The sequence below is a fragment of the Aptenodytes patagonicus genome, chromosome W (genome assembly GCF_965638725.1).
Source record: "Aptenodytes patagonicus chromosome W, bAptPat1.pri.cur, whole genome shotgun sequence".
In the NCBI taxonomy this organism is placed as follows: domain Eukaryota; kingdom Metazoa; phylum Chordata; class Aves; order Sphenisciformes; family Spheniscidae; genus Aptenodytes; species Aptenodytes patagonicus.
In genome coordinates, this window is record NC_134981.1 from 33,763,239 (window position 1) to 33,788,998 (window position 25,760).

The 25,760-nt window shown below is 40.1% G+C and overlaps 1 protein-coding gene and 1 pseudogene across 1 annotated transcript in view; one reads left to right on the top strand and one right to left on the bottom strand.

The window, feature by feature from the left end:
• Positions 1-1,139: 1,139 nt before the first annotated feature.
• On the bottom strand, positions 1,140-17,382 carry LOC143172241 (peptidylprolyl isomerase domain and WD repeat-containing protein 1-like; annotated as a pseudogene).
• A 26-nt stretch (positions 17,383-17,408) lies between these two features.
• The window catches only part of LOC143171852 (centromere protein K-like), a 31,189-nt gene continuing 22,837 nt past the window's right edge, over positions 17,409-25,760 (top strand). Inside the window, 3 exon segments of the mRNA XM_076360952.1 lie at positions 17,409-17,489; positions 20,395-20,493; positions 23,685-23,741. Of these exon segments, the coding sequence (XP_076217067.1) occupies positions 17,487-17,489; positions 20,395-20,493; positions 23,685-23,741 (159 nt within the window). The 5' untranslated portion in view covers positions 17,409-17,486.

Consider the following 25,760-nt stretch of genomic DNA (forward strand, 5'->3'; position numbering starts at 1 on the left):
GGTGCTCCAGGCGCCAGAGCAGAGATTCCCCTGCAGCCTGTGGTGAAGACCATGGTGAGGCTGGCTGTCCCCCTGCAGCCCATGGAGGTCCACAGTGGAGCAGATATCCACCTGCAGCCCATGGAGGACCCCACACCAGAGCAGGTGGATGCGCCTGAAAGGAGGCTGTGACCCTGTGGAGAGCCTACATTGGAGCAGGCTCCTGGCAGGACCTGTGGTCCTGTGGAGAGAGGAGCCCATGCTGGAGCAGGTTTTCCGGCAGGACTTGTGACCCCGTGGGGGACCCACGCTGGAGCAGTCTGTTCCTGAAGGACTGTACCAGTATCCTGGTTTCGGCTGGGATAGAGTTAATTTTCTTCCTAGTAGCTGGTATAGTGCTGTGTTTTGGATTTAGGATGAGAATAATGTGGATAACACACTGATGTTTTAGTTGCTGCTAAGTAGTGCTTACACTAGTCAAGGACTTTTCAGCCTCTCATGCCCTGCCAGCAAGAAGCTGGGAGGGGACACAGCCAGGACAGCTGACCCAAACTGGCCAAAGGGATATTCCATACCATATGACATCATGCTCAGCATATAAAGCCGGGGGAAGAAGAAGGAAGGGGGGGACGTTCGGAGTTATGGCGTTTTGTCTTCCCAAGTAACCGTTACGTATGATGGAGCCCTGCTTTCCTGGAGATGGCTGAACACCTGCCTGCCGATGGGAAGTAGTGAATGAATTCCTTGTTTTGCTTTGCTTGCGTGCGCGGCTTTTGCTTTACCTATTAAACTGTCTTTATCTCAACCCACGAGTTTTCTCCCTTTTACCCTTCTGATTCTCTCCCCCATCCCACTGGGTGGGAGTGAGCGAGTGGCTGTGTGGTGCTTAATTGCTGGCTGGGGTTAAACCATGACAGTCATGAAATCCTGCATAGAAATTAAATGTTATTACATCATCACATAGAATAAACAAAAATGTTTTATGCCAAGTGACCTTTTTTTCCAAGCTTACATCATACCTTTCAACAAAACGTGTTAAAATGCTGTGGATAAGGGACAAGGCATTTGAGGCTTCTTTAAGTGATAATCAAGTACTTGTAAAAAAAGATTACTCACTGTTCCTGCTAGTGAAGGGCAGAAACCTGTCTATCTGTACTTTCTGCAAACACTTAGGCTGTATCAACTTGTTTCTGGGCAACAGAAATAAGAAGCCTTACACAAAATGCCATTCTGACGTGAAACAAAGTCCTAATTCAATCAGGATTGCTGAATTGATCTTTCTCTCTATTTTCAGATTTCTTCCACCTTGTCAGTTGCAGGACAACTATTAAGCAACTTAGTTAAGTGATAAAGCTCTTTAGAACCTCAGAGTTGTTCAGACTGTACAGGGAACTCTGAAGCCATTCCAGAAATCCTTTGTGCAAAAGGGAAATTAAAGGGTTAACAGAGAGTACTGACCAAAAAGTACATTATCTAAACCAACAAATAAATTAACTTTTTTACAAGTTACCTTGATGATACAATGAAATATGTGTCCATTGTAATAACCATTTCTGCTGTGCACACAGAAGTTTTCTGCTGTTTTGGGGCACCTAAAATCATGTAACAGAAAATACAGGCTACAATAAATATTTAATTGTATTGTGGCAAGGCCATAAAGATTTCAGTTGAGACTGAGATCCTGTTGTACTGAGCAATGTTTCAGCACACTGTAGAAAGGGCTTTCATCAAATAAGGAAAAAACCAAACCCCCACCTCCTCAAACCCAGAGCTGGAAGTAAAAAATCTTGAGAGGAGTACTAAGTTGCATGATTACACAGGAAGGGAGCAACAGGGTCAGGAACCAAATCTATTTCCTCAAAGCACCACTGATTAAATGTTCCTTCTCCAGCTTTATACTTACATATTGTGCATTTACAAAACCAATTAAGGAATATATGCTCCATAAGCAGAAAGGTGTTCATTCTTTTACCTCTATAATTCTATTAAGCTATATATGTAAGGTGTCCAGTGCTGCATATGAGAAGTAAAATCTAAAAATACAGTGTTTTAATATTATAGAACAATTTTGCAGTCAACAGAGTCAGTTATCCTCCTCTGAAACTACTGGCAAACATTGTTTGGAATCAGGCTGAAGAGGTAGAATATTACTGTTGATGGAATAAAAAGGGAAAACAACAAACAAAAAAACCCCAAACAAACCACCCCTTCACCTTTGTGACTTGATTTTTTTTTTTATTATTTTTTTTATTTCTGAGAGATTTGCTACCAGAGTGAAAATTCTTTGCGATAGCTCTTCCACTGGTTTTAGAAAATGGATTAGTAGCCAGAATAGATCTACATAGACAGGTTTACGCAGTCACACACATTTTCCCAGCAAACCAGAAAATAGCCAAGTTGAGTCCATAGCTACAGAGTTACTTTAGCTGTGACAAGGAACATTAGCTTGGGCTTAGTGATATTCTAAAGCATCTCATGAAACAGAGCACCAATGGCATAACTAATGGAACAGACAAGATTATAGTCCCAGTTCCTGCTGAACAGTACAAAAGTAGTCATTCACAACTTCATTCCACAAGCATATGGCCAAAGATTTAAAGGGCATACAAAGCCACATCCTCTATGCTCTTCTTTAATTTTTCATCACATTCATCTTAAAGAGATTTTAATTTCAAAGCTCAGCTGGGAGGAAATACCAGAACAAGAAAGGACAAACCTAACAATAACCAAGACTGGTAATATTGTATACAAAACATTGCAGTGCAGCACCTAGCAATACCATGCATGCAAATATACCGACACATTGGCATGAGAATTAAAAAACAAACAAACAAAAAAGGTGTCAAAAATAACGTAGCTTGGCCTGTCACTCACTGGTAAAGGCTGTACAGTTACTGCAACCTACATACTACAATTATGAATTCCAGGAACTAGAACTTGATGCAAGGAGACATTGGTGAAGAGAGCAACGAAAGCAGCCCTACAGGGTAGAATTGAGATTGTGTTGCCTTACCTGTGCTTCTGAAAAAACATGAACTTGTTTTTGGAGAAGCATGGACTACACTTAAATGGTTTAAGTTTCAATGTATAGCAATAATATATATAATATATAAATCTACTGTTTCATAACAAATCTTTGCATTTATTAGCATCATAAAGGAGAGATGCTGACATAAGAACTTTACCAATAGTCATGCATAAAACTCCTTTTCAGTTATATGCCTGTTTTTGGATATACACAGCACTAAATGTTATATGCTGGTATAAATTTTATGTTGCTCTTGAAGGGGCTGCAATAACATAAAATGTAGTACGATGGCCACATTTGGAAGTTGCAAACTCTACTACTCCTCTGGCTTACACAGACCTACTGCCAAATCTTCTACTACTGCTGCTGCCAACATCATTCTTCTCTTTCAAGATGGAATCAAACAGCATTGCCTTACAATAATACGTAGCTTACACAGAAGAGCATCATGACCTATCCACATTTGCGGTTTAGAGAAAGAACAAAAGTTAAGAAAAGAATAAACCCCCTGAATCAATAATTTAAAAAAGCAAAAATCATAAAAAAAAAACCCCAAACAACCCTGTGCCCCCACTGTTACTTAAACCTATTTTTACCCTACTTTATTTGTGTTTGTCAAGAGTCACATTCCTAGCTTGATGCATTAAGAAACTGTCAGGAAACAAGGACAGTAGAAAAAGGGGAAGAACTATTCCTTGCTTGGAATGTAAGTCTTGGATACTACCACCAAAAAACACAGAAGGAAAGAAAAACAGAATAACAGAAAAACTACCAGGTACATACTCAACAGGAAAAAGCTTGATATTAATATCTCCCATACTTGTGTGGATGATGACACTGTCTGAAACTCTTTTAGGACCTTCTGCCTGAGAGGCTGCTATGACCTCTTCTTTAGAAGGTTTCTCATTAAATACATCTCTGTCAGAATCTGCACTCTTTACTAAACGTGAACCAGAAGATACAAACTGAAGAACAAAAGAAGGTAACTTTGGTTTTCTCTTTTTTTCCTTGTATTACATACTGCTCCACACCCGAGACATCAGTGTGATTATTCAACCTGCTAAACACCCAACTAGATTTGAAATGTAGGCAGAGAATCCATAGACAGCCTATCCTTGCATTTCAGTGTTGTGTGTTATCAGCATTTCCACAGTCACAAATTCCAGTGCAACTACATGCAAATCCAATTAACTTTTTATAATCTCTCTGTTATCTTCTAAACTTTCTCCCCTTTTCAACAGAAAGCCCACAGTAGTTCAGCATTTTTTCTTTAAAAAGGAGTGGAAAATATCAGTACGTTCAGTTCAGAAAGAAATCATAGAATCATAGAATCATTAAGGTTGGAAGAGACCTCTAAGATCATCGAGTCCAACCGTCAACCCAACACCACCATGCCCACTAAACCATGTCCCTAAGCGCCTCATCTACACGTCTTTTAAATACCTCCAGGGATGGGGACTCAACCACTTCCCTGGGCAGTCTGTTCCAATGTTTAACCACTCTTTCAGTAAAGAAATTTTTCCTCACGTCCAATCTAAACCTCCCCTGGCACAACTTGAGGCCATTTCCTCTCGTCCTATCGCTAGTTACTTGGGAGAAGAGACCGACACCCACCTCGCTACAACCTCCTTTCAGGTAGTTGTAGAGAGCGATAAGGTCTCCCCTGAGCCTCCTTTTCTCCAGGCTAAACAGTCCCAGTTCCCTCAGCCGCTCCTCATAAGACTTGTTCTCCAGACCCTTCACCAGCTTCGTTGCCCTTCTCTGGACATGCTCTAACACCTTGACATCCTTCTTGTAGTGAGGGGCCCAAAACTGAACACAGTATTCGAGGTGCAGCCTCACCAGGGCCGAGTACAGGGGCACGATCACTTCCCTACTCCTGCTGGCCACACTATTTCTGATACAGGCCAGGATGCCATTGGCCTTCTTGGCCGCCTGGGCACACTGCCGGCTCATGTTCAGCCGGCTGTCAACCAGCACCCCCAGGTCCTTTTCCACCAGGCAGCTTTCCAGCCACTCTTCCCCAAGCCTGTAGCACTGCATGGGGTTGTTGTGACCCAAGTGCAGGACCCGGCACTTGGCCTTGTTGAACCTCATACAGTTGGCCTCGGCCCATCGATCCAGCCTGTCCAGGTTCCTCTGCAGATCCTTCCTACCCTCGAGCAGATCAACACTCCTGCCCAACTTGGTGTCATCTGCAAACTTCCTGAGGGTGCACTCAATCCCCTCATCCAGATCATTGATAAAGATATTGAACAAGACCAGCCCCAAAACTGAGCCCTGGGGAACACCGCTCGTGACCCGCCGCCAACTGGATTTAACTCCATTCACCACCACTCTCTGGGCCCGGCCATCCAGCCAGTTTTTGACCCAGCGAAGAGTACACCTGTCTAAGCCGTGAGCCGCCAGCTTCTCTAGGAGAATGCTGTGGGAAACAGTGTCAAAGGCCTTGCTGAAGTCCAGGTAGACCACATCCACAGCCTTTCCCTCATCCACTAGGCGGGTCACCTGGTCATAGATGGAGATCAGGTTGGTCAAGCAGGACCTGCCTCTCATGAACCCGTGCTGGCTGGGCCTGATCCCCTGGTTGTCCCGCACATGCCTTGTGAGCGCCCTCAAGATGAACCGCTCCATAATCTTCCCCGGCACCGAGGTCAGGCTGACAGGCCTGTAGTTCCCCGGATCCTCCTTCCGGCCCTTCTTGTAGATGGGCGTCACATTGGCAAGCCTCCAGTCATCCGGGACCTCCCCCATTAACCAGGACTGCTGATAAATGATGGAGAGTGGCTTGGCGAGCACCTCCGCCAGCTCCCTCAGCACTCTCGGGTGGATCCCATCCGGCCCCATAGACTTGTGAGTGTCCAGGTGGTGTAGCAGGTCGTTAACTGCTTCCTCTTGGATTATGGGGGGTTCATCCTGCTCGCCGTCCCTGTCTTCCAGCTCAGGGGGCCAAGTACCCTGAGGATAACTGGTCTGCCTGTTAAAGACTGAGGCAAAGAAAGCATTAAGTACCTCAGCCTTTTCCTCATCCTTGGTGACAACGTTCCCCCCTGCATCCAATAAGGGATGGAGATTCTCCCTGGCTCTCTTCTTGTCATTAATATATTTGTAAAAACATTTTTTGTTGTCTCTAATGACAGCGGCCAGATTGCCTTCTAGCTGGGCTTTTGCCTTTCTCATTTCCTCTCTGCACGACCTAACGAGATCCCTGTACTCATTCTTGAGTCACCTGCCCCTTCTTCCACAAGCGGTAAACTCTCCTTTTTTTTTCCTGAGTCCCAGCAAAAGCTCCCCATTCAGCCAGGCCAGTCGTCTTCCCCGCCCATTCTTCTTACGGCATACAGGGACAGCCTGCTCCTGCGCCTTTAAGACTTCCTTCTTGAAGATCGTCCAGCCTTCCTGGACCCCTTTGCCCTTCAGGACTGTCTCCCAAGGGACTCTCTCAACCAGCGTCCTGAACAGGCCAAAGTCTGCCCTCCGGAAGTCCACGGTTGCGGTTTTGCTGGCCCCCCTCCTTCACCAAGAATTGAGAATTCCACCATTTCATGGTCGCTAAGCCCAAGACGGCCTCCAACCACCACATCTCCCACCAGTCCTTCTCTGTTTGTAAACAGCAGGTCGAGCGAGGCACCTCCCCTGGTAGGCTCACTTACCAGCTGTGTCAGGAAGTTGTCTTCCACACACTCCAGGAACCTCCTAGACTGCTTCCTCTCTGCCATGTTGTATTTCCAGCAGACGTCCGGGAAGTTGAAGTCCCCCACGAGAACAAGGGCTAGCGATTGAGAGACATCTGCCAGCCGCTTATAGAATGCTTCATCCGCCTCTTCATCCTGGTTGGGTGGTCTATAACAGACTCCCAGCAGGATATCTGCCTCGTTGGCCTTCCCCCTCATCCTTACCCATAAACACTCAACCGTACCATCATCACAATCGTTGAGCTCTAGACAATCAAAACACTCCCTAACATACAGGGCCACCCCACCGCCTCTCCTTCCTCGCCTGTCCCTTCTGAAGAGTCTATAGCCATCCACTGCAGCACTCCAATCGTGGGAGTCACCCCACCATGTTTCCGTGATGGCGACTAAGTCATATCTCTCCCGCTGCACAATGGCTTCCAGCTCCTCCTGTTTGCCGCCCATGCTGCGTGCATTGGTGTAGATGCACTTGAGCTGGGCTATCGATTTCGCCTCCGGCATTGGCATGCCACCCCTAGGCTCATCTCTAGTGGGCCTCGTTTTATCCCCTTCCCCCTTCGAACCTAGTTTAAAGCCCTCTCAATGAGCCCTGCCAATTCATGAGCAGTGATCCTTGTCCCCCTGTGAGACAGCTGGACTCCATCTGTCGCCAGCAGGCCCGGTGCCGTGTAAACCTCCCCATGATCAAAAAACCCAAAATTCCTCCGATGGCACCAGCCCCTGAGCCACGTGTTGATCAGGTGGGTTTTCCTGCTCCTTTCAGTATCCTTCCCTGCCACTGTAGGGATTGAGGAAAACACTACCTGTGCTCCCGATCCTTCAACCAGTCGCCCCAGTGCCCTGAAGTCCCTTTTGATCACTGCAGGACTTCTCTTTGCAACCTCATCACTGCCAGCCTGTACAACCAACAGCGGGTAGTAGTCAGAAGGCCGTACCAGACCAGGGAGCTTCCTAGTAATGTCTCTGACCCGGGCCCCAGGGAGGCAGCAGACTTCCCTGTGGGACGGGTCCGGTCGGCATATAGGGCCCTCTGTTCCCCTCAGAAGGGAATCGCCTATGACAATTACCCTCCTTTTTTTCTTAGCAGAGGCAGTCATAATGCGTGGGTCTGACTGCCTCACCCTAGGCAACCTCCTGGATGGACCTTCGTCTACATCCTCGTTTGCCTGGCCCTCAAGTTCCAGGGCCCCATATCTGTTGTGTAAATGGCAGGTTTCATCACAAAACTTTTGGTTTCACTACAAAGTCAAACGAAATCTTCTTATTCCAATACTGCGTTAATACAAAACTATAGAAAAACAGCAAATTTAACTCAAAACAGGAGAAATCTCAGAAATGAAATTTTTATAGTACTTCTTAAAGGACCAAATAATACAGTAAATATCAGAGTACACAAGCATCCACATAAGTGAGTACACTTACGTATCAAATGACAATCACTAATTTTCTGCATGCATTCATTTGCCATATAGTCATGATTTCTAACAGCAAGTAATGTTTCCAGATTTTATCTAACTTTTCTTCCTTACTTGTCAAATTGTTCAGAATAGTATATTCCATTATATACTATATGCTAACCACACAAAGGTTTAGAAAGTATACTGTCTTGCTCCAACTGAAAACACATTCAAATTCAAGCAAAAGTAACAACAGACAGACCGACCTCTAACCTCTGTGGTGATTACATCCCAGATCAACTAATAGCTACTCCAGAATTGCTTGTCTGTTTGGCTTATTCATTGCATCTCATCTAAAATCTAAATCGTGAGCAGGAAGAAGACTCCTGTCTGTTACTTACCACTTACTTAGCACTTAGTGCTACTGAGTCCTGATGCTTCTCTGAATTTAGTTGTTTTTTATTATATGTTTTATACATACAGTTAATTATTGTTTCTTTATCAGTATTAGATCTGGTTAGGGTTGTTTGTTTTTCTTTTTTTAAATGTTCTTTAAGCTTCTTAAACTAGACCAAAAGCCTATACCCTTCTCAGAGAACTATAATTTAGACAGCCAAAAATATCCAAGTTTTTTTAACTGCTTGAGCAACAGTGAAAAAAATAAAGACTACAAAGCTATTTCTAGTCAATTTATGGCTTGTTCAAGCTAAAAATTCTAGAATATACTTGCAATTTAAAGGGATGCCTCTGCAAAAGTTGTGTTTGCAAACACTCAAGACAAAAAGCACTGGAAATGCGCAAGGAGGAAATTAAAAAATAATACAGAGAAAACATCAATACAAGAATGGAGTTACTTAAAGAGAAACCACATACACCATGTAAAACCTTTTTTTTAAAAAAAAAAAAAAAAGCTGTGCTAATTACCGTCAGATCTGCCTGGATATTCTGGAGAACAGGGTTTTCAGATGCCTTCATCTCTATGGTGATTGCAGCACGATGTTTCTTTGCTACTCCTTGGAACAAAGCTAGTTGCATCACTCTGATGTTCTTTTCCCCAAGATATGAATACACCTGAAGTACAAGATGTAAAAAGGTGTAACTACTGTTAGCTGCTCAGTCAGAGAATGTCTCCTTTCTGACTGCAAGAGACTCAAAGCAAAATTACAAAAGCCTCTCAAAATAATTTTTTACTAATTGTTTTTATAATGCTTCTCTTTCAAACTTGCTACGTAATTTACTAGTCAGCCTCCCTACCTGATAAAAACCCAACCACATGATCCACATTTACTTTGTTATCACATCCAGTTAGCCAGAGATGAATTGATTACACATTTTTAATACGAATATGCTTGCCATATTTTCTCCTCATTTTACTAAGCTTTAAACTGCAACGACTTATTACTAAGCATGGGAATCTCTTATCTACAGTCTAATTTAAGGCTCCCAAATAACAACAACAAAAAAAGATTAGACACACCCACAGTTATATCAAGTTTTAAATATACTATAAATTTAACTGAATATAGACTTTGAAACAAATATATTTATCTCCATATGTCTCACTGAAACTTACCTGTTAGTCTCTGCATTTATGACCTTAATGCCTAACATTGTTCCATAGAGAACGAGGTGTCCAGTTTCATCAAAAATTATATTAATTAATCTTACTGCGTCCACTTTCTCCAGCTCACACTCAACTGCCATGCGTCGGCCAAACTCCATGTCTGGTAGTTGCTGTCTCATCTGCTGAAGTTCAGTAAACATCTAAAGAAAAAAAAAAATCACTATTATATGAACATATTTTAAACTTTTGACCCAGCAAAACACCAATCCACATGCTTAGAAAATACAGAATTCAAGCGAGACTACTCCACTCAAACTTATCTGAAGAATTAAAATAAATACAAGTAATACTCTCTTTATTTTAATGACCTAATAGCCATGTTGTAGTAGTAGGCTCAAGCAAAGAAAGAAAAGTGTGTAGCTGTCTAAAAGTTCTTAGAAGATTACAAATTTAATTCTTTTCATTATTATGATGTTATTTGAAATGGGCATTTTCCCTTATTGCTTTCTAGTTAAAAGAAATCTAGCAGTATGAAAACACAGATGAAAATCAACAACTCAGTTTCACTGCATAACTAACATAAATTAATAAGAATTAATTTTGTGACAAAGCAATACAAGAAGCAAGGAAGAGAACATGGAAAACCTTTTCCGCAAGAAAAATATAGCAATAAAGCTCAGCTTTAGAAACAGATGATAACGTAGGTGAATGTGCTGGTAAATAAATTCAAATAAGTAGAAAAAAAGAGAAGCAAGACCAAACTCACACTCAGAGATTCATCAAAGACTTTCATGACCTTCCCCATCAAAAAAATGGAAAAACTTATACTGGATGGGTAAGCCTTGCATTTAGCAAATTCACATAGATCAGTCTCTGTTTTATACTCCCAGTTCACATTCTTGGGAAATTTATATTCAGGAGGAGTACCAGTCCAGTACTCAATCATTCCAGATTTGGCAGAAGACGCTACTACTTTGTAGATAGGGTTTAACCATATCTGAGTAAGAGAGGATATATGGAGTTTATCAAAAACGTGAAGTGGCTGGTTATTTCCTCATCCATCATATATGAATATTTTTCCTGTGCTCTTCTCAGATGTTGCAACAGAAGATATGGCATCTCCAGGGCAATATACCCATTCACATTGGCCAGGGCAGTAGCTGCAACAAAGAGTGGAAGGAGGGGAAAAAAAAAAAACAAAAACCCCAAAAAAACCCGAACAGGTTTTACTTAGATAAGAACAGAGTTATGCTATAAACTTGAAATCAAATATCGGAAGCAAATTTTGAACTTTATTTACTAGTCTTGCTAATATCTGTCTTGCTAAAATTCAACGGTGTTATAACCAAGCTTTTCCAAGCAATACAAATCAGTGGATGTACAACAATTTCTGTTGCTCCCATATTGTTTCATAAAGAGGCTGTGACAGAAAGCAGAGGTAGAAGGAGGTGGGTATAAAAGAAGAATAAGGATGGAAATCCAGCTAAATAGCACCAGTGGCATTAAAGATTACTACTCAACTTCTATGACTCAATAGCATTTCTCTTCCATCTGTTAAATGATTAATGCTTCAGTGCAAATGAAGACAACCGCACCTTTGCCATATACTTACAGAAAAGTACAACTAGGTCTTGCAAAAAAAAAAAAAAAAAAAGAATTATCAAGATGTAAGTAAAATTAAGACAATCGCCCTATATTCAATAAGTGTTTTGAATGCATTTAAGAAGGAACCCATTTGCTACTAGCAAAAACGTACTCTACAAATAAAACAAGCCAGAGATATGGTCAATAATATAAGTTATGTCTGTTTTTAAAAAAGTCTGTAACCAAAGATTCTGAGAACCAGAACTCGGAAACTAAATGACAGAGCACAAAGAAATGATACAGTCTCCATAGGAAACTCATATTTAGTATCCTTTCACAAATCAAACTAACAGATACTGAGGGACTGACAGATACTAATCATTTGGATTTTCAATGCCTGTCTGGTAAAGATTCTCAAACAGAGAAACATAACCAGAACTTTGTCTCAGGTTCCCTAGAAAGAATAGGATCAAATAAATAAATAAGATGTTCCACTGATCTATGCATCATTATCCAAAGTTTCTGTAGAAATAGCCACCGTTCTCCAGATCATTGATGGAAGCATAAAGCATAGGGATTTGCAGATAGCCACACTGTATAGATTAGTTAGAACTGAAAGGATCTGAAGAATTTGAGACAAAGCTAATCAACCATGCAACATACCGGCATATACCTATCAAAGCAGACAACACAAGATAACGTGAGCTGAAAAGATCACACAAAACTTATGATTCTACATTAATCATTGCAAGCCCAAGCAAACAGCCATGAAAAAATTCTAAGGCAGGTCAACAGAAACTATCTGCTCAATAAACAGTAATGCAGAAGATGATAGAGCAACAAACATTAAATTTTAAAAGGCTATTCAGGACAATGCTTATATTACAGCTGTATACTTTTCTCTTCTTCATTAAAGAGTTCACTTCAGGTCAAACCCAATTATCTCTGAAAAAAAAATACATGGGAAGAGGAGGGTCTAGATTACTGAAGTTGAAAACAAACTATTCAAAGATAAATCAGGGGACATACTATAGACAAGTGTTATAGGTAACATTCAGGGTATCCCTGAAGCAAAATGGATTTAAATTCTACCTCAGTTTTCCCTGAATTCTCAAACAGGAAAAAAATGCACTTTCTATCATAACATCAAATTAAGTGGGTTTTTTAATATTAAATTAATTTCATCCTATAATTTTACCAATTTTGTAGTGACAATACAGGGCTGCTAAGTAGAAAACACCAGCAAAAACAAAAGACTACGGCTAACTGGAATTTTTCCACAGCACACAGCCAAGAGGGAATCAATTCCTACAGGCTAAGTACATTATCTGGAGGATGTTACTAAAACTATAACCAACAAAGCAGCTAACATAAGCATTTTTATAGGCATTCTGAAAAGCTTTTTTCTTTTTTTTTTGTTTATACTTTTATTCAGTTTCACAATTAACCAACAAATAGTAGACTGTGGGATAAATGTTTTGCAATTTTAAAAGGCTTGTGGAAACATCAGTATTTCTACCAATCTTGGTATAGCATTCATTGATCCTCCTACTCTCCAAACCCACTCTTGTAAAAGTGTGGGGCTTGTTTTCCTCTGGTATTGATATAATTCCAATAACATCCATTCCTATTTCTCCCAGATTCTTTAGCTACAGAAATCCTACAACAGCAAGATTAAGGAAAACAACAACATTCTTTCTAACAGAAGAAAACTGCTATCCTGTCCTGGTTTCGGCAGGGATAGAGTTAATTTCCTTCCTAGTAGCTGGTACAGTGCTGTGTTTTGGATTTAGGATGAGAACAATGTTGACAACACACCGATGTTTTAGTTGTTGCTAGGTAATGCTTACACTAGTCAAGGACTTTTTAGTTTTCCATGCTCTACTGACTGAGAAGGCTGGAGGTGCACAAGAAGCTGGGAGGGGGCACAACCAAACTGGCCAAAGAAGCATTCCATACCATGTGACGTCATGCTCAGTACATAAACTGGGGAAAGCTGGCTGGGGGGGCCGCTGCTCGGGGACTGGCTGGGCATCGGTCAGCGGGTGGTGAGCAATTGCACTGTGCATCACTTGCTTTGTGTATTATTATTATTATTACTATTTTTACATTATTATTATCATTTTATTTCAATTATTAAACTGTTTTTATCTCAACCCACGAGTTTTTCTCACTTGTGCTCTTCCAATTCTCTCCCCCATCCCACCGGGTGGGGGGTAGTGAGCGAGCGGCTGTGTGGTGCTCAGTTGCCGACTGAGGTTAAACCACGACATATCCTTATGACAACAAATAAGACAATACATACAGGCTGAGTTCCTTCTCTACTGGAACTATTAGTTGACTATAATTTTTAAATTCAGTGCCAAACAACAGAAGAAAAATTATGCCTAGCTAAGTATTTTGAGAAACACCACATCTTTGTGCATGATATTTGACACTGAGGAAAGGCGTAGACCTACTCCACTCATATGTATTGTGCGTACAGTCTCATAGATTTTTCTATTCAGTCAGGCAGTCTCCAGCCACTGGATGCATTTTGGATAATGCAACTTACTCAGCTTCATCTGATTGGGGGAAAAAAAAAAAAAAACCAACAACTAAAATAAAACAAGTTATTTACTTACCTCTTATGCAAAATAACCCTCATTTATAATCCTAAACAAACATTTTCAAGAACTAAGTAACTTACCCGAGTTTCAGCATGTTGATCATATCAAAGTTGACTACATCAAACACCTTCATTGTTTTGTCATCTCCAACTGAACAGAATAATGCCCCCTCTGAACTAACAGCAATACTCTCAATAACACCTATTAAAAAAGTTAACTTACTATTAAGACACAGGAAAGGGACATCCTTCACTTCCATATTCCACAGGGAAAAAACCTACAGAGGTCTAAACCTGTTTCTCAGCTGTTTCTCCACCTTTTTTGACTTTAAAAAAACCTACATGACTTTAATTAAAAACCTAAAAAAAAAAAAAAATTAAAAACCCACTTTGTATCCTATCACTGTTTAGAATCAGGTACATGATAATGAACTACTTACCATCTACATAAATGAAAGATTATAATTACAATTATTTTCATTTTAAATGTTCATTTAAAAAATTTGAGAACAACATTATGATAGGGTAAAAAAATTATATGCTCTTTGGCTTGCATCTCTCAAAAGAGAAAAAGCAGCAGAACTCCATAAACTATTACAGTTCTGCTATTAACACACATAAACTCAAAATTACTCTGCAACTGAGCCTTCCACAAGTTTTTCACAATACTTATTTTTGCTTGGTAGGCTTCGTTCTCACATTTTGTTTCTGTATGTAATGAGAAGCTGATAGTTAAGATTAAGAACCCACCATAATATTTTTTTTCTAACTCTAAAAAGAAATGGTACTTTTACTATCTATTATTATATATTTTACTTATTGTGACAGTCTGCATATCAAACTGTTTTTTCCATCAGGCATATCATCATTTCTAAGAGCAATGAGAACTTCATTGTCTGTCAGGCCTATTTAATGCCTATCACAGTATAGAAGAACTATGTGTACTTACTAACCCAGAAAATTGGGTTAAAATTCTTAATTGCAATTCAGCTGATAATCATGGCATTGATGCAGAAATTATTCTACAGTTGCAATAATTCCAGATGAAAATAACCATGCTGCGGGGGGGGGGGGGGGTATTCTATACAAAATAAGAATATTCACCACATCAAAGTGAAGAGACTTGACTCCATGAAAAAAAGATGATAAGGGATGAAGGTACCCTTACTTAAAGTAACATTTTTTTTAAACTTCTCTGGATTTTATATACCCCATTCACTTGTTTTTAAATAGACAGTTTCTTCCTGTCTTAGACATTCTCCCCAAAGGCGGAGCACAAGGCAATGCAAAGGATGTAGGGGATCTGTGCAGGAGGAGTCTGACGTGTTTTATTCTCACCCTATCCCTCCTGCAGTTTGGGAGCAGAATGTAACAGGACAGGGGAATGAAGGAAGATAGGTAGATATCATTTAATCCCTGACTGCAGTAAATGAATTGCAGAACCCCCCACGGGGGGGGGAAAAAAAGCGAGCTCCTTTATAGAAGAAAAAGATGCAAAGGATGTAGGGGATCTGTGCAGGAGGAGTCTGACGTGTTTTATTCTCACCCTATCCCTCCTGCAGTTTGGGAGCAGAATGTAACAGGACAGGGGAATGAAGGAAGATAGGTAGATATCATTTAATCCCTGACTGCAGTAAATGAATTGCAGAACCCCCCACGGGGGGGGGAAAAAAAGCGAGCTCCTTTATAGAAGAAAAAGCAACTTCTCACCTAAGTGGCTACGAAAGTGTTTAACAAACTCAATCCCTTCTTCTGTTTTTTTTCCAGAATTTTACATGTCCATCGTGACTGGCTGTTATGATAAAATCTGTCCTACAATTACAAAAGAAAATGAAAAAAAAAAAAATACACATATTACACACTTCCACACCACTTTCCTAATAAATAAATCATTTATATATATATAAAAAAAGAGAAGAAAACTATCTCCTCAGTCTCTGCAGTTCTGTTGAATCATATTTTGTTCAGATGCAGTCAGTTTCTCTTATTACTGTAAATACTGCACATTGCAATAAGGATTTTAAGAACCCCTTTTAGTCTATTTAAACATTTTTTATATTGCTTCTCAGTATGCCCTTTCCTCTGCACTTAGTTTTCAAAAAATCTTAAAATACCACCTCTGGACATAATAACTTTCCATTATTAAACTTCTACAATGAAAACTTCCTAGCATATACAAAAATACATCTCTGACAATGAGATACAGTGGGGAAAAAAAAAAGACACTTACTTAGTACATGCTATATGTGTAATGACATCTCTGTGCATGTAACTGCATTCATACATCAAAGCACATGGTAGATTTTCAAGATAAACACATTCAAATTCAAGAACTAAACAGAATAAGAAGAAAAATGAGGAATTTTTTTTTTTCATAAAGGTGCATCTGGCTTCTGTTCTCCCTTAATTACCCTTGAATAGCTTACTTCCATTTTAGTCAAGAATATGCTAGGATTTTGTGCAAACATAATAAAAGGGGTTTCCACTGTGGCTTTGTGCTCAGACTTCGAGATTCTTGGTAGACTAAAGCCACTCAAACTCCACTTTTGCCCATACAGATGCTGCCTTTTAAAGTGACTATTACCTTGGCTTTCTGAATGTATACAAAGAATTTCAGCACAACAATTTTTAAGGTACTGCCAGAAAACAGAAGATCAACCACACCTCATTTTCTTCCAAAAACAAACGTATCCCTGTTGTTGTTAAGAGATTCAAGGACCCACTCAGGTATCATAGCTTAAATTCTAAGCACTGGCATCTACCTATTTCATTGTTTAACTGGCCCACCTAAAAAAAAATCTGTTTTTCTGTTTTTGTCTCTGATTTTTACATCCTAACTGTTAATACCTGTGCAATAGCATTTGTTACTGAACTGGCAGGCTTGTATCTGTTGAACAGTGTTAAACTCACATTTACATTACGATCATACCCACAGAGCTTTGAGTTGCTGGACACATCCATATGTGGACACATCAATACCATATGTCAAAATACAGCCTAGAGGCTTCTCCTACTCCTCCAGCTTAGGGCAGTGATCCAGAAGACAGTTAATTCCACAGCTATAAGCAGCACGGCTTCAGCAATACAGACGCTGCAAAGCAATGCCTCTTAGCCTAAGGATGTCTTCCCGATGAAGTAGAAATATGGTGTCCCTGGCCTATAATTCTGCACAGTAGTCAACTGCACCCAAGAAATCCCCCCACGGTTCCACAGAAAGCTCAGTCATTTTACGTACGAGACACCGCTTCAGGCAACAGGTTTCCACCCAAACGCGAACACACCCACCCGTGCCCCCCCGCCCCGGGGAGCGAGGGAACCGCCCAAGGGCGCTCTAGCTGCCAGGCGCCCCCACCCTGGGACTGCTCCCGCTCCTGGCAGGGCCTGCGGCCACGACGCAAACCCAGCGCTCAGAACTCGGCCCGAGACAGCACCACGGACGCCTCACAGACCCATACCCCAGAGAAAGGCCCTCGCCACGTCGCCGTCTTGGGCTGCTTTCACTTACGTTCCGAGCCGGACGACGCCATGTTGCCCAACGTCACTTTCCCCGCCTCACCCCTGTGTCACAGCTAGTGAGCGTGGAGCGAGCGCAGACGGGGACGTGGGCCGGGCAGAACTGAGCGGAGCTGCCATGGTAATCTTTTGGCGACTGAGCGGAGCAGCTCCTTGCCCGTGGAGCCGGGGCAGCCGCGGCGCCTGGGGGGAGGCTGCGGACGTAGGCCTGCGGGGTGCTGGGGCGGGAGCGGGTGGCCCCTGTGGCTATGTCCGCCTGTTTCTGCGTGGGAAAAGGATAGACTCAGCCCTAGTGTACGAGTCATAATCTCTTTTCCCGTGTTTTCCTGTCACTGGCTGTAGTTCCGGGGTTTACGTTAGGGAGAATAGGAGCTTCCTGTCTAACCTTTTTTTGTGATGTTATTTGTATCCTGCTTTTATTACTCTCCTTCCTAAGGTGAACTCCCAGTTTTCAGTCTTTTTTTTTTTTCCTATCGGTTTTCCCCAGGGCTGCTGTTACTTTCCTTTCTCATCTCTGAATTTCTTCCACTAGTTGGTCGTTTTGTATTTGTTGACATGAGACACTTACCATAAAGCTTACCTATTCCCTTGCCTAGTATAGAGCTCTCTTCAATTTCATGGTCTCTTCTGGTTCTGATGAATATAATGTGCCGTTTGCATGCTTCTTGTTGCTATTCCTTATCCATGAGTGAAAGGTGAGAACTTTACAGAAATTTTGAAACCATGAAAGAAAAACATTTTTCCCCTTAAGGGAAATTTTTTTTTTTAATTTCTTTTGCAAACTAAACTTGTTTGCAAGCTGCCCAATTTGTCCCAAGCTTATAATTCTTTAACAGGAGGCCTTGTTTCTCAAAAACTTTTGTAGGAAGGATTTAGTATATTTATGAAATGAAAAAGTCTTCATTTTATTTTTAAACTACAACAGATAAGCCTGCTATTTAAAAATGGCCTACAATGCACACTTGTCCCTGCATGTATTTTTTTACCTAATTATGTAGTTCTAAACTGAGGTAAGAAGGAATAACATGTCGAAAGTGGAATGCATTAATATTATCGACACACAAAAAAAAAAGTCTTCAGTTTTCCGGTATGGCATACAGGTAGAATCCTAATCTTACCATACAGAAATAGGGAAACTGTTAAGCTACAAAGAAAAACATCTGAACAAATGTGACACTTTATATATACTTTATAAGGTAATTAACAGCACAGTATTAGGGACCACAAGTCAATTTGGCTTGCAGTACAGAGGCCTGTAGTATCTCCTCATAATATGTATATTTTGAAACTTTGTGTAAAATCAATCATGGAAATTTTGAAGGTCAACAATAATCATAATAATTTAAACTGTTTTGGGTGTTGGTTTTTTTGGCTATATATTCAGAGATTTATTTCATATAATGTTTTCATGTTGATGGATCATATTATTGGGGGTGGGGGAGAGGGGGATAGAACTTTTTGTTCCACCCCAACACCCCTTTCCAATTTCCAAAGGGGTTTTTTTTGGTGAGTGTTTTTTTGGGTTTTTTGTTTGTTTGTTTGTTTTGTTCAGGCCCTCTCAGCTCTGCTGCTGAGCCTTTTTGCCATGATGAAAATTATCTGTTCAGGCTTTTTTGTTTGTTTGTCGTCTTGCCAGTTTTTGGTCTGAAGAAAAAAAGTACATCGCATCTCAAGACTACTTAGTTTCTTTATTAGCCTTCTGTGGGGGACTTTGCTGGAGGCATTTCAGAAGTCTTAATAAATTATGTGAACTAGTTCTCTTTTATGTTATGGAGACATTCCAAGACTCTTAAGAAGATAATGATTTTACTTTGCAAAAACTGTGCTTGTTAGACCTTATCAGATCATGGCAATCCAGACTTTCTAGTGTTCTGTTTTTAATTATTGATGCAACAAATTTGCCAGGAAGGCTTAGTGGAAGTATTGCTACCTTTCAGTTCTCTAGAATACTTCCAGTGTTCAGTGAGACGTTCTGATTTTTTTTTTCTTAGCCACTCTTCTATGGCATACTTGAACTTCGGAAGGACTAGTTGAATATTTCACTCCTCTTAAATTATTCATTTGTTCAGCATATTTTTCTCTGATGCCTCATTTTTGTTCTGAAAATGAACAAAAGGTTGACTTAGGAATTTATGCATCATTAAGAAGGCAGAGATATGTTTTTCTTCTTTAGATCTTTATCTTTTTTAATGTCTCCTTCTAATCTCTACCTATTTGGTGGGCTTAGTGATCCATTTACGTATTTTTAAAGGCTTCCTGCATCTTGTACAGTTAAGAAATTTCTGGTTGTTTTACCTTAAAAAAAAAATTCCCTTTGAGTGCCATTTTGGCCCTTCTGGTTTTTCCCTCTTAATTGCTATTGTCATTTATGTATCCCTCTAGATTTAACTAGGATTACATTTCTGAATTTCTATTTGTTTCTATTTGACCCAACAGTTTCTCAAACTTTTTAATTTAACCTATGATGATTTTGTCTTTGCTGTCCTGGTGCCCTCTTTACTTGGTCACCTACATATCTTTTAGGTTCTTTTGTTATTTGTTTTTCTAGTAATCTCCAGGACACTTGAATTCAGAGTCTTTGATTAACAAATGAAAGTTATCATAAGGAGAAGTAGATTAGGACATTTATTAGAAAACAGAGTAGAAGTAACTATGCTTAAGAACTTTGCAGATATATGGAAGAAAAGCATGGCTTTGTAGATGTGTACTTATTCTCTCATTGTTTCTTTAATAAAGTTGTCAGAAAATAAAAAACACAAGTGCAGATGATCAAAACAGTTTTGAAAATTTAGGACTGATTCAATAAAAAAAAGTTATCAGTGTCTTCAAATTTTACTATAGTAATATGGTTAGCTGATTTTACTGAATCAGAGTGCTATCTAGAAATATAGGGAGTTAACTGAAAACTTTGGATTCAAAGGGATTGCTCTGTTACACATTTGACCTAAAGTAGCAGGTATGATTCAGTAACCCATTAATATTTATTGTAGATCTACATGGTAACTGTTCTATTTGCTTGTTAATAGCCTGAAAAATTACCAGAAATCAATGACTCGGTTTGTCCTGTAGATGCCAAAGAAGAACTCTTGGATGAATGTGAGAGTATTTGGAAGCAGATGGAAGAGGTATGCAAATCACGAGTGTTGGACTAGATTTGTTGTAAACTTTTCTCAGTGTTTTTTCGTTCATTTCCCCATCCTTCACTGCATGCTTACCTCACCCCCTCCAAAGAAACCACCACCACAACAACAACAACAAAAAAAGAGGAAGAAGAAAATATCTTCAAAAAGGCCAAAGGTAGAAGTGCTGGCAGGGGTGAAGAATGCCTGTGTCAAACTTTGTTTACAGTGTGCTGATGTTATGATTTAGTTAAATAGAATGGGAGTATATGTTAAAACTAGGGAAACTATAAGCAATTTACTTGTGTTCTGGTAGTAGCATAGAAAATATGTGAAAATCGTAGAATAGTTTGGGTTGGAAGGGACCTCTAAAGGTCATCTAGTCCAACCCCCCTGCCGTGGGCAGGGACATCTTCAACTAGATCAGGTTGCTCAGGGCCCTGTCCAACCTGACCTTGAATGTTTCCAGGGATGGGGCATCCACCACCTCTCTGGGCAACCTGTTCCAGTGTTTCACCATCCTCAGCGTAAAAAATGTCTTCCTTATATCTAGTCTAAATCTACCCCCCTTTAGTTTAAAGCCATTCCCCCTTGTTCTGTCGCAACAGGCCCTGCTAAAAAGTTTGCCGCCATCTTTTTTATAAGCCCCCTTTAAGTACTGATAGGCTGCAATAAGGTCTCCCCAAAGCCTTCTCTTCTCTAGGCTGAACAACCCCAACTCTCTCAGCCTTTCTTCATAGGAGAGGTGTTCCATCCCCCTGATCATTTTCGTGGTCCTCTTCTGGACCCGCTCCAACAGGTCCATGTCTTTCTTATGCTGAGGGCTCCAGAGCTGGACGCAGTACTCCAGGTGGGGTCTCACCAGAGCAGAGTAGAGGGGCAGAATCACCTCCCTCGACCTGCTGGCCACGCTTCTTTTGATGCAGCCCAGGATACGATTGGCCTTCTGGGCTGCGAGCGCACATTGCTGGCTCATGTCCAGCTTTTCATCCACGAGTATCCCCAAGTCCTTCTCGGCAGGGCTGCTCTCAATCCCTTCATCCCCCAGCCTGTATTGATACTGGGGATTGCCCCGACCCAGGTGCAGGACCTTGCACTTGGCCTTGTTGAACCTCATGAGGTTCACATGGGCCCACTTCTTGAGCTTGTCCAGGTCCCTCTGGATGGCATCCCGTCCCTCTGGCGTGTTGACCGCACCACTCAGCTTGGTGTCATCTGCAAACTTGCTGAGGGTGCACTCGATCCCACTGTCTATGTCATTGATGAAGATATTAAACAGTACCAGTCCTAATACGGACCCCTGCGGGATGCCACTCGTCACCAATCTCCATCTGGACATTGAGCCGTTGACCACTACCCTCTGGATGCGACCGTCTAACCAATTCCTCACCCACCGGACAGTCCACCCATCAAATCCATACCTCTCCAGTTTAGAGAGAAGGATGTTGTGGGGGACCGTGTCAAAGGCCTTACAGAGGTCCAGATAGATGACATCTGTAGCCCTTCCCGTGTCCACTGATGTAGTCACTCCATCATAGAAGGCCACTAGGTTAGTCAGGCAGGACTTGCCCTTGGTGAAGCCATGCTGGCTGTCTCGAATCATGTCCCTGTCCTCCATGTGCCTTAGCATAGTTTCCAGGAGGATCTGTTCCATGATCTTCCCAGGCACAGACGTGAGACTGACTGGCCTGTAGTTCCCCGGGTCTTCCTTTTTTCCCTTTTACCAGCAAACTGAGACTTGAGATCCTTCTCTCTTTAGCCTCATGCAAGATAGGATTCAACTCCTGTTCACAAGTACTTTGGATCTTAAAGGAGAGAGAATGGGAGGTGAAAGAGGCTTAGAAGGACAATGCTGTTAGCATACAGTCATGCAAGCTGACAGTTACATCCTCAAGAATAAAATTTATCTCTCTTGATATATCGTCCAATATGTTAATAATAACATTTTAGAGTGAGTTTTTTATTTACAGGAATTCCAGGAAAGAGAAACTTTTGCTGTTATGTGTAAACTTAACACTTGTTTATGTTATTAAGAAATTGGCACAATGCATATCTTAATATTGAACAAGTGGCAGGGAATCCTGTATCTAGATTTCTGAAGTATTGTAATAAGTTATCAACAGAAGTTTGTTTGGCACCACTTCAGAGGATGTGAACTTTCTTTGAAATTTTCAGATTAGAAGGGAAGTTAGAATGTTTATTATTTTGAATTTAATTGAAAATCTTTGAAATCTTGTATCTCGTTTCCAGTGTCCCCAAAACAATACAGGAAATGATAATGTGTGTTATTTTTGGAAGTTGGATATTTTTGGATTTTTATTGCTTTGTGATTGTTGCATCCTGAATGCAAGCATGTTTCAGCAAAAAGTTTAAAGAACTAATAGTCATTGAATTAGCTCCTCAGGTTATATGGTTTATGATGCAATGTTCCAATGACTGTGTCAGCATTAGCAATTTTTATTGGAGAAATCCTATATTGTGTTTGGTTCTAAAGTACTGCTTAGTAGAATGCATCCTGCCCTGTCATGCGGCAGGATAAATTGCTAACAGTTATAAAACAAGAAAGAGTTTAGCAGGTGTCTCCTGCTGAAGCCTTGGATACCTGTGGTGGCCTGAGTTTCAGACTTTATATACATCCCATTGCAGTCAATGGGAGCTGATGTAGAGCACTCTTAAAAATCAGACCATTTCTGAAGTGTATGGTATATCGCCCTGCTAAAGGAGTTGAAACAAAAAATGTGTATTATACTGTGATTGCTCTGTTTGGAGAGCCAGAATAGTAGCACCAAGTGTGTGAATTTGACAGCAGCTTCCCTATTCAGCCTTTGTCATTGTCCATGACTCTCCTCTCTTCCCAGTTTCTCACATTCTTTATCTGTTTAGTGTCTTTCCCCATATCAACTTTTCCCTTGTAACTTGCCTTTTACCTCAAATCATACATCATCTTTTGTTAGCTGCTGCTTTTCTACTTATCAATTAATTGAAGTTCTACTTTTTTACTGCAGTATGATTTCAAAATATTTATTCTTTGCTGTTCTGGGTCAGGCTCTGAGGGACGTGGTAGGAGCCAAGTCAAAACTTTTTTTTTTTTCCCTATAGTAAACAACTTTTGTTGGAATTTCTAAACATCATGTTTCTTTCCTACAAAAGGGAAGATTAAGTAAACATTGTTTGTGTTTTGTTTGTTTTCTACCAAGTGTCAGAGCAAGCTAATGCTTCTAGGAACAGAAACACTGCAAAAATCAGATGCCAAGGTAAGACAGTATTTATTTATTTATTTATTCTCCACAAAATATTTAGTTTTCTGTAAAGAAATGGTGTGCTTCCAAAAGAAGGAAACTAAATTATCTTTACTTAGTCTCTAAAGCTGAGAGCTGTACTCTTATTAACTTTGAAGGTTTATTCTGAAGTATGTGTCCAGCAAATACTGAAAAGTTTCATTTATGTATAGCAAAGGTTCTGTGCAGTCCTGCTACACAATCTGATAAATGACTAACGTAGGCAGCAAAATGGAGGGGTGTGTAACTTTAATAGCCATTTGGACTCTTTCCTAATCAGTGTATGTGTAATTTGTGAAACTGTATATGAATCCCTTTAGTTTTACTCTGGAACTTTGGATTTGCAAACTACAGTTGATATCCACAAATGGGAAACATTAAAAAACTGATGTGCTTGAATTAGAAATGAACTGAGTGATGCTGAGTGCATGAATGTGAGCTCCTGTATCCCTCAAATTTTGGGGAACATGCAAAAAGGTAATGCTGGCTCACTGTTTAGTTGCTTGTAAATTCTAAATAGGAACCTTTAAAATGGAATTTGGACCCCAAATTTTGAAAATATAAATAGTTAAACATTGACCTGGTTGGGTGAAATATATAGGTTTTATAAATCTCCATCTTGCATAACTTCAGTAAGTGTATTCAGATAGTTAATATATTTGACTGAAGAAAAGTGCTCGTTTTGTTAGAGATATATCTGTTGAATACATTCAGATATTTAATTACTAGTTAATTACTAACGTTAATCTCTTGCTAGTAATAAACTATGTTCTAAACTATTATTTAATCAGAACAAATAAAAAAATGAAGATACATATTCAAATGCATAAAATACAATCTTTTTCTTCTTTTAGGACTCTGGATAAAATCCTAAAAGTAGAAATAAATTTTGTATAATTTTAATTTGGTGTAGACTCAGGTTTTTATGTTTCTTTGCAGCTTTATTGAAGCACATCATACCCTTGCAATTAATACTTAAACTTTGGAGATGTGCTTTTCTTGAAAACTGTCATAGCAAGACAATGATTAAATGGAGTTGCAAGGGTGGATTGCACTTCATGATAGAAAGTAGGGAGGAGAGGAAAAGGTCATGTTATACCCTCTGTCAGCAACTTTCATGGGATCTTATTGCAGCCCTAACATAGGCACTTGTATTTTCATTGTAGCTGGCAAAGAAGCTGTGGGTTTTTTCCTTGCTGTTGACCTTGTCACTAACGTTCACTCCTTAATCACCTCAAGATCGTAATCTTGAAATGTATTCTGTGTGGTTTTATGCTTTAAGTTTGGGGACTGATTCTGGTCTACAATGTAATAGTTTACTTACTGAGCAGCATATTTTGCTGGGAATATATAGGGCATGAGAGAGAGACATCTGATGTACATATTTGCTGTATGCATTTGTCTGTTGAAAAGACTGTCCTTGATTTAAGGTTGCTGTATGGTAGTGTTAATTTAGTTGTAAGCTTTTTGTCAAGTTACTGGAATATCCAGAACATTTCGTACATCCTTTTTTATCAAGTTTAAAGGATCAAAGAATGAGCTGATGGTATTGTCAAGAGTAGTGCTCCAGTATTACGAAAGAGATGACACCACCTTATTTGGAAAATAAGAAATGTTTGTCTGGTGATTATTTCTTTTGTTTTGTGTTTGTTTTCTTTTCCTTTATTTTAAAAGGCTGTCTTTTGAAGATGCACTTTACAAAGTTATTTTGAGTAGTGAAAAGCCAAACTTAAGTTTTCAATTCTTGGTATTTTTATTATGAGAACTTGGCTGATGATTCTTAGCACGTTTTTCTCTTCAGGTTGTTTTTTTTTTAGTTGATGAAAAGCCAAATATAATCTGCAGTGCCTTTTATGGAATGTTTGACCATATCAGCAGTACCTTTTGTATTTAAATGTATGCTTAATTTCTCATCAGATTACTTGTAATATGATATCTATATGTAATATATAATGTATTTGAAGACAAATTATAGGTGCAGTCCCCAACTTCAGG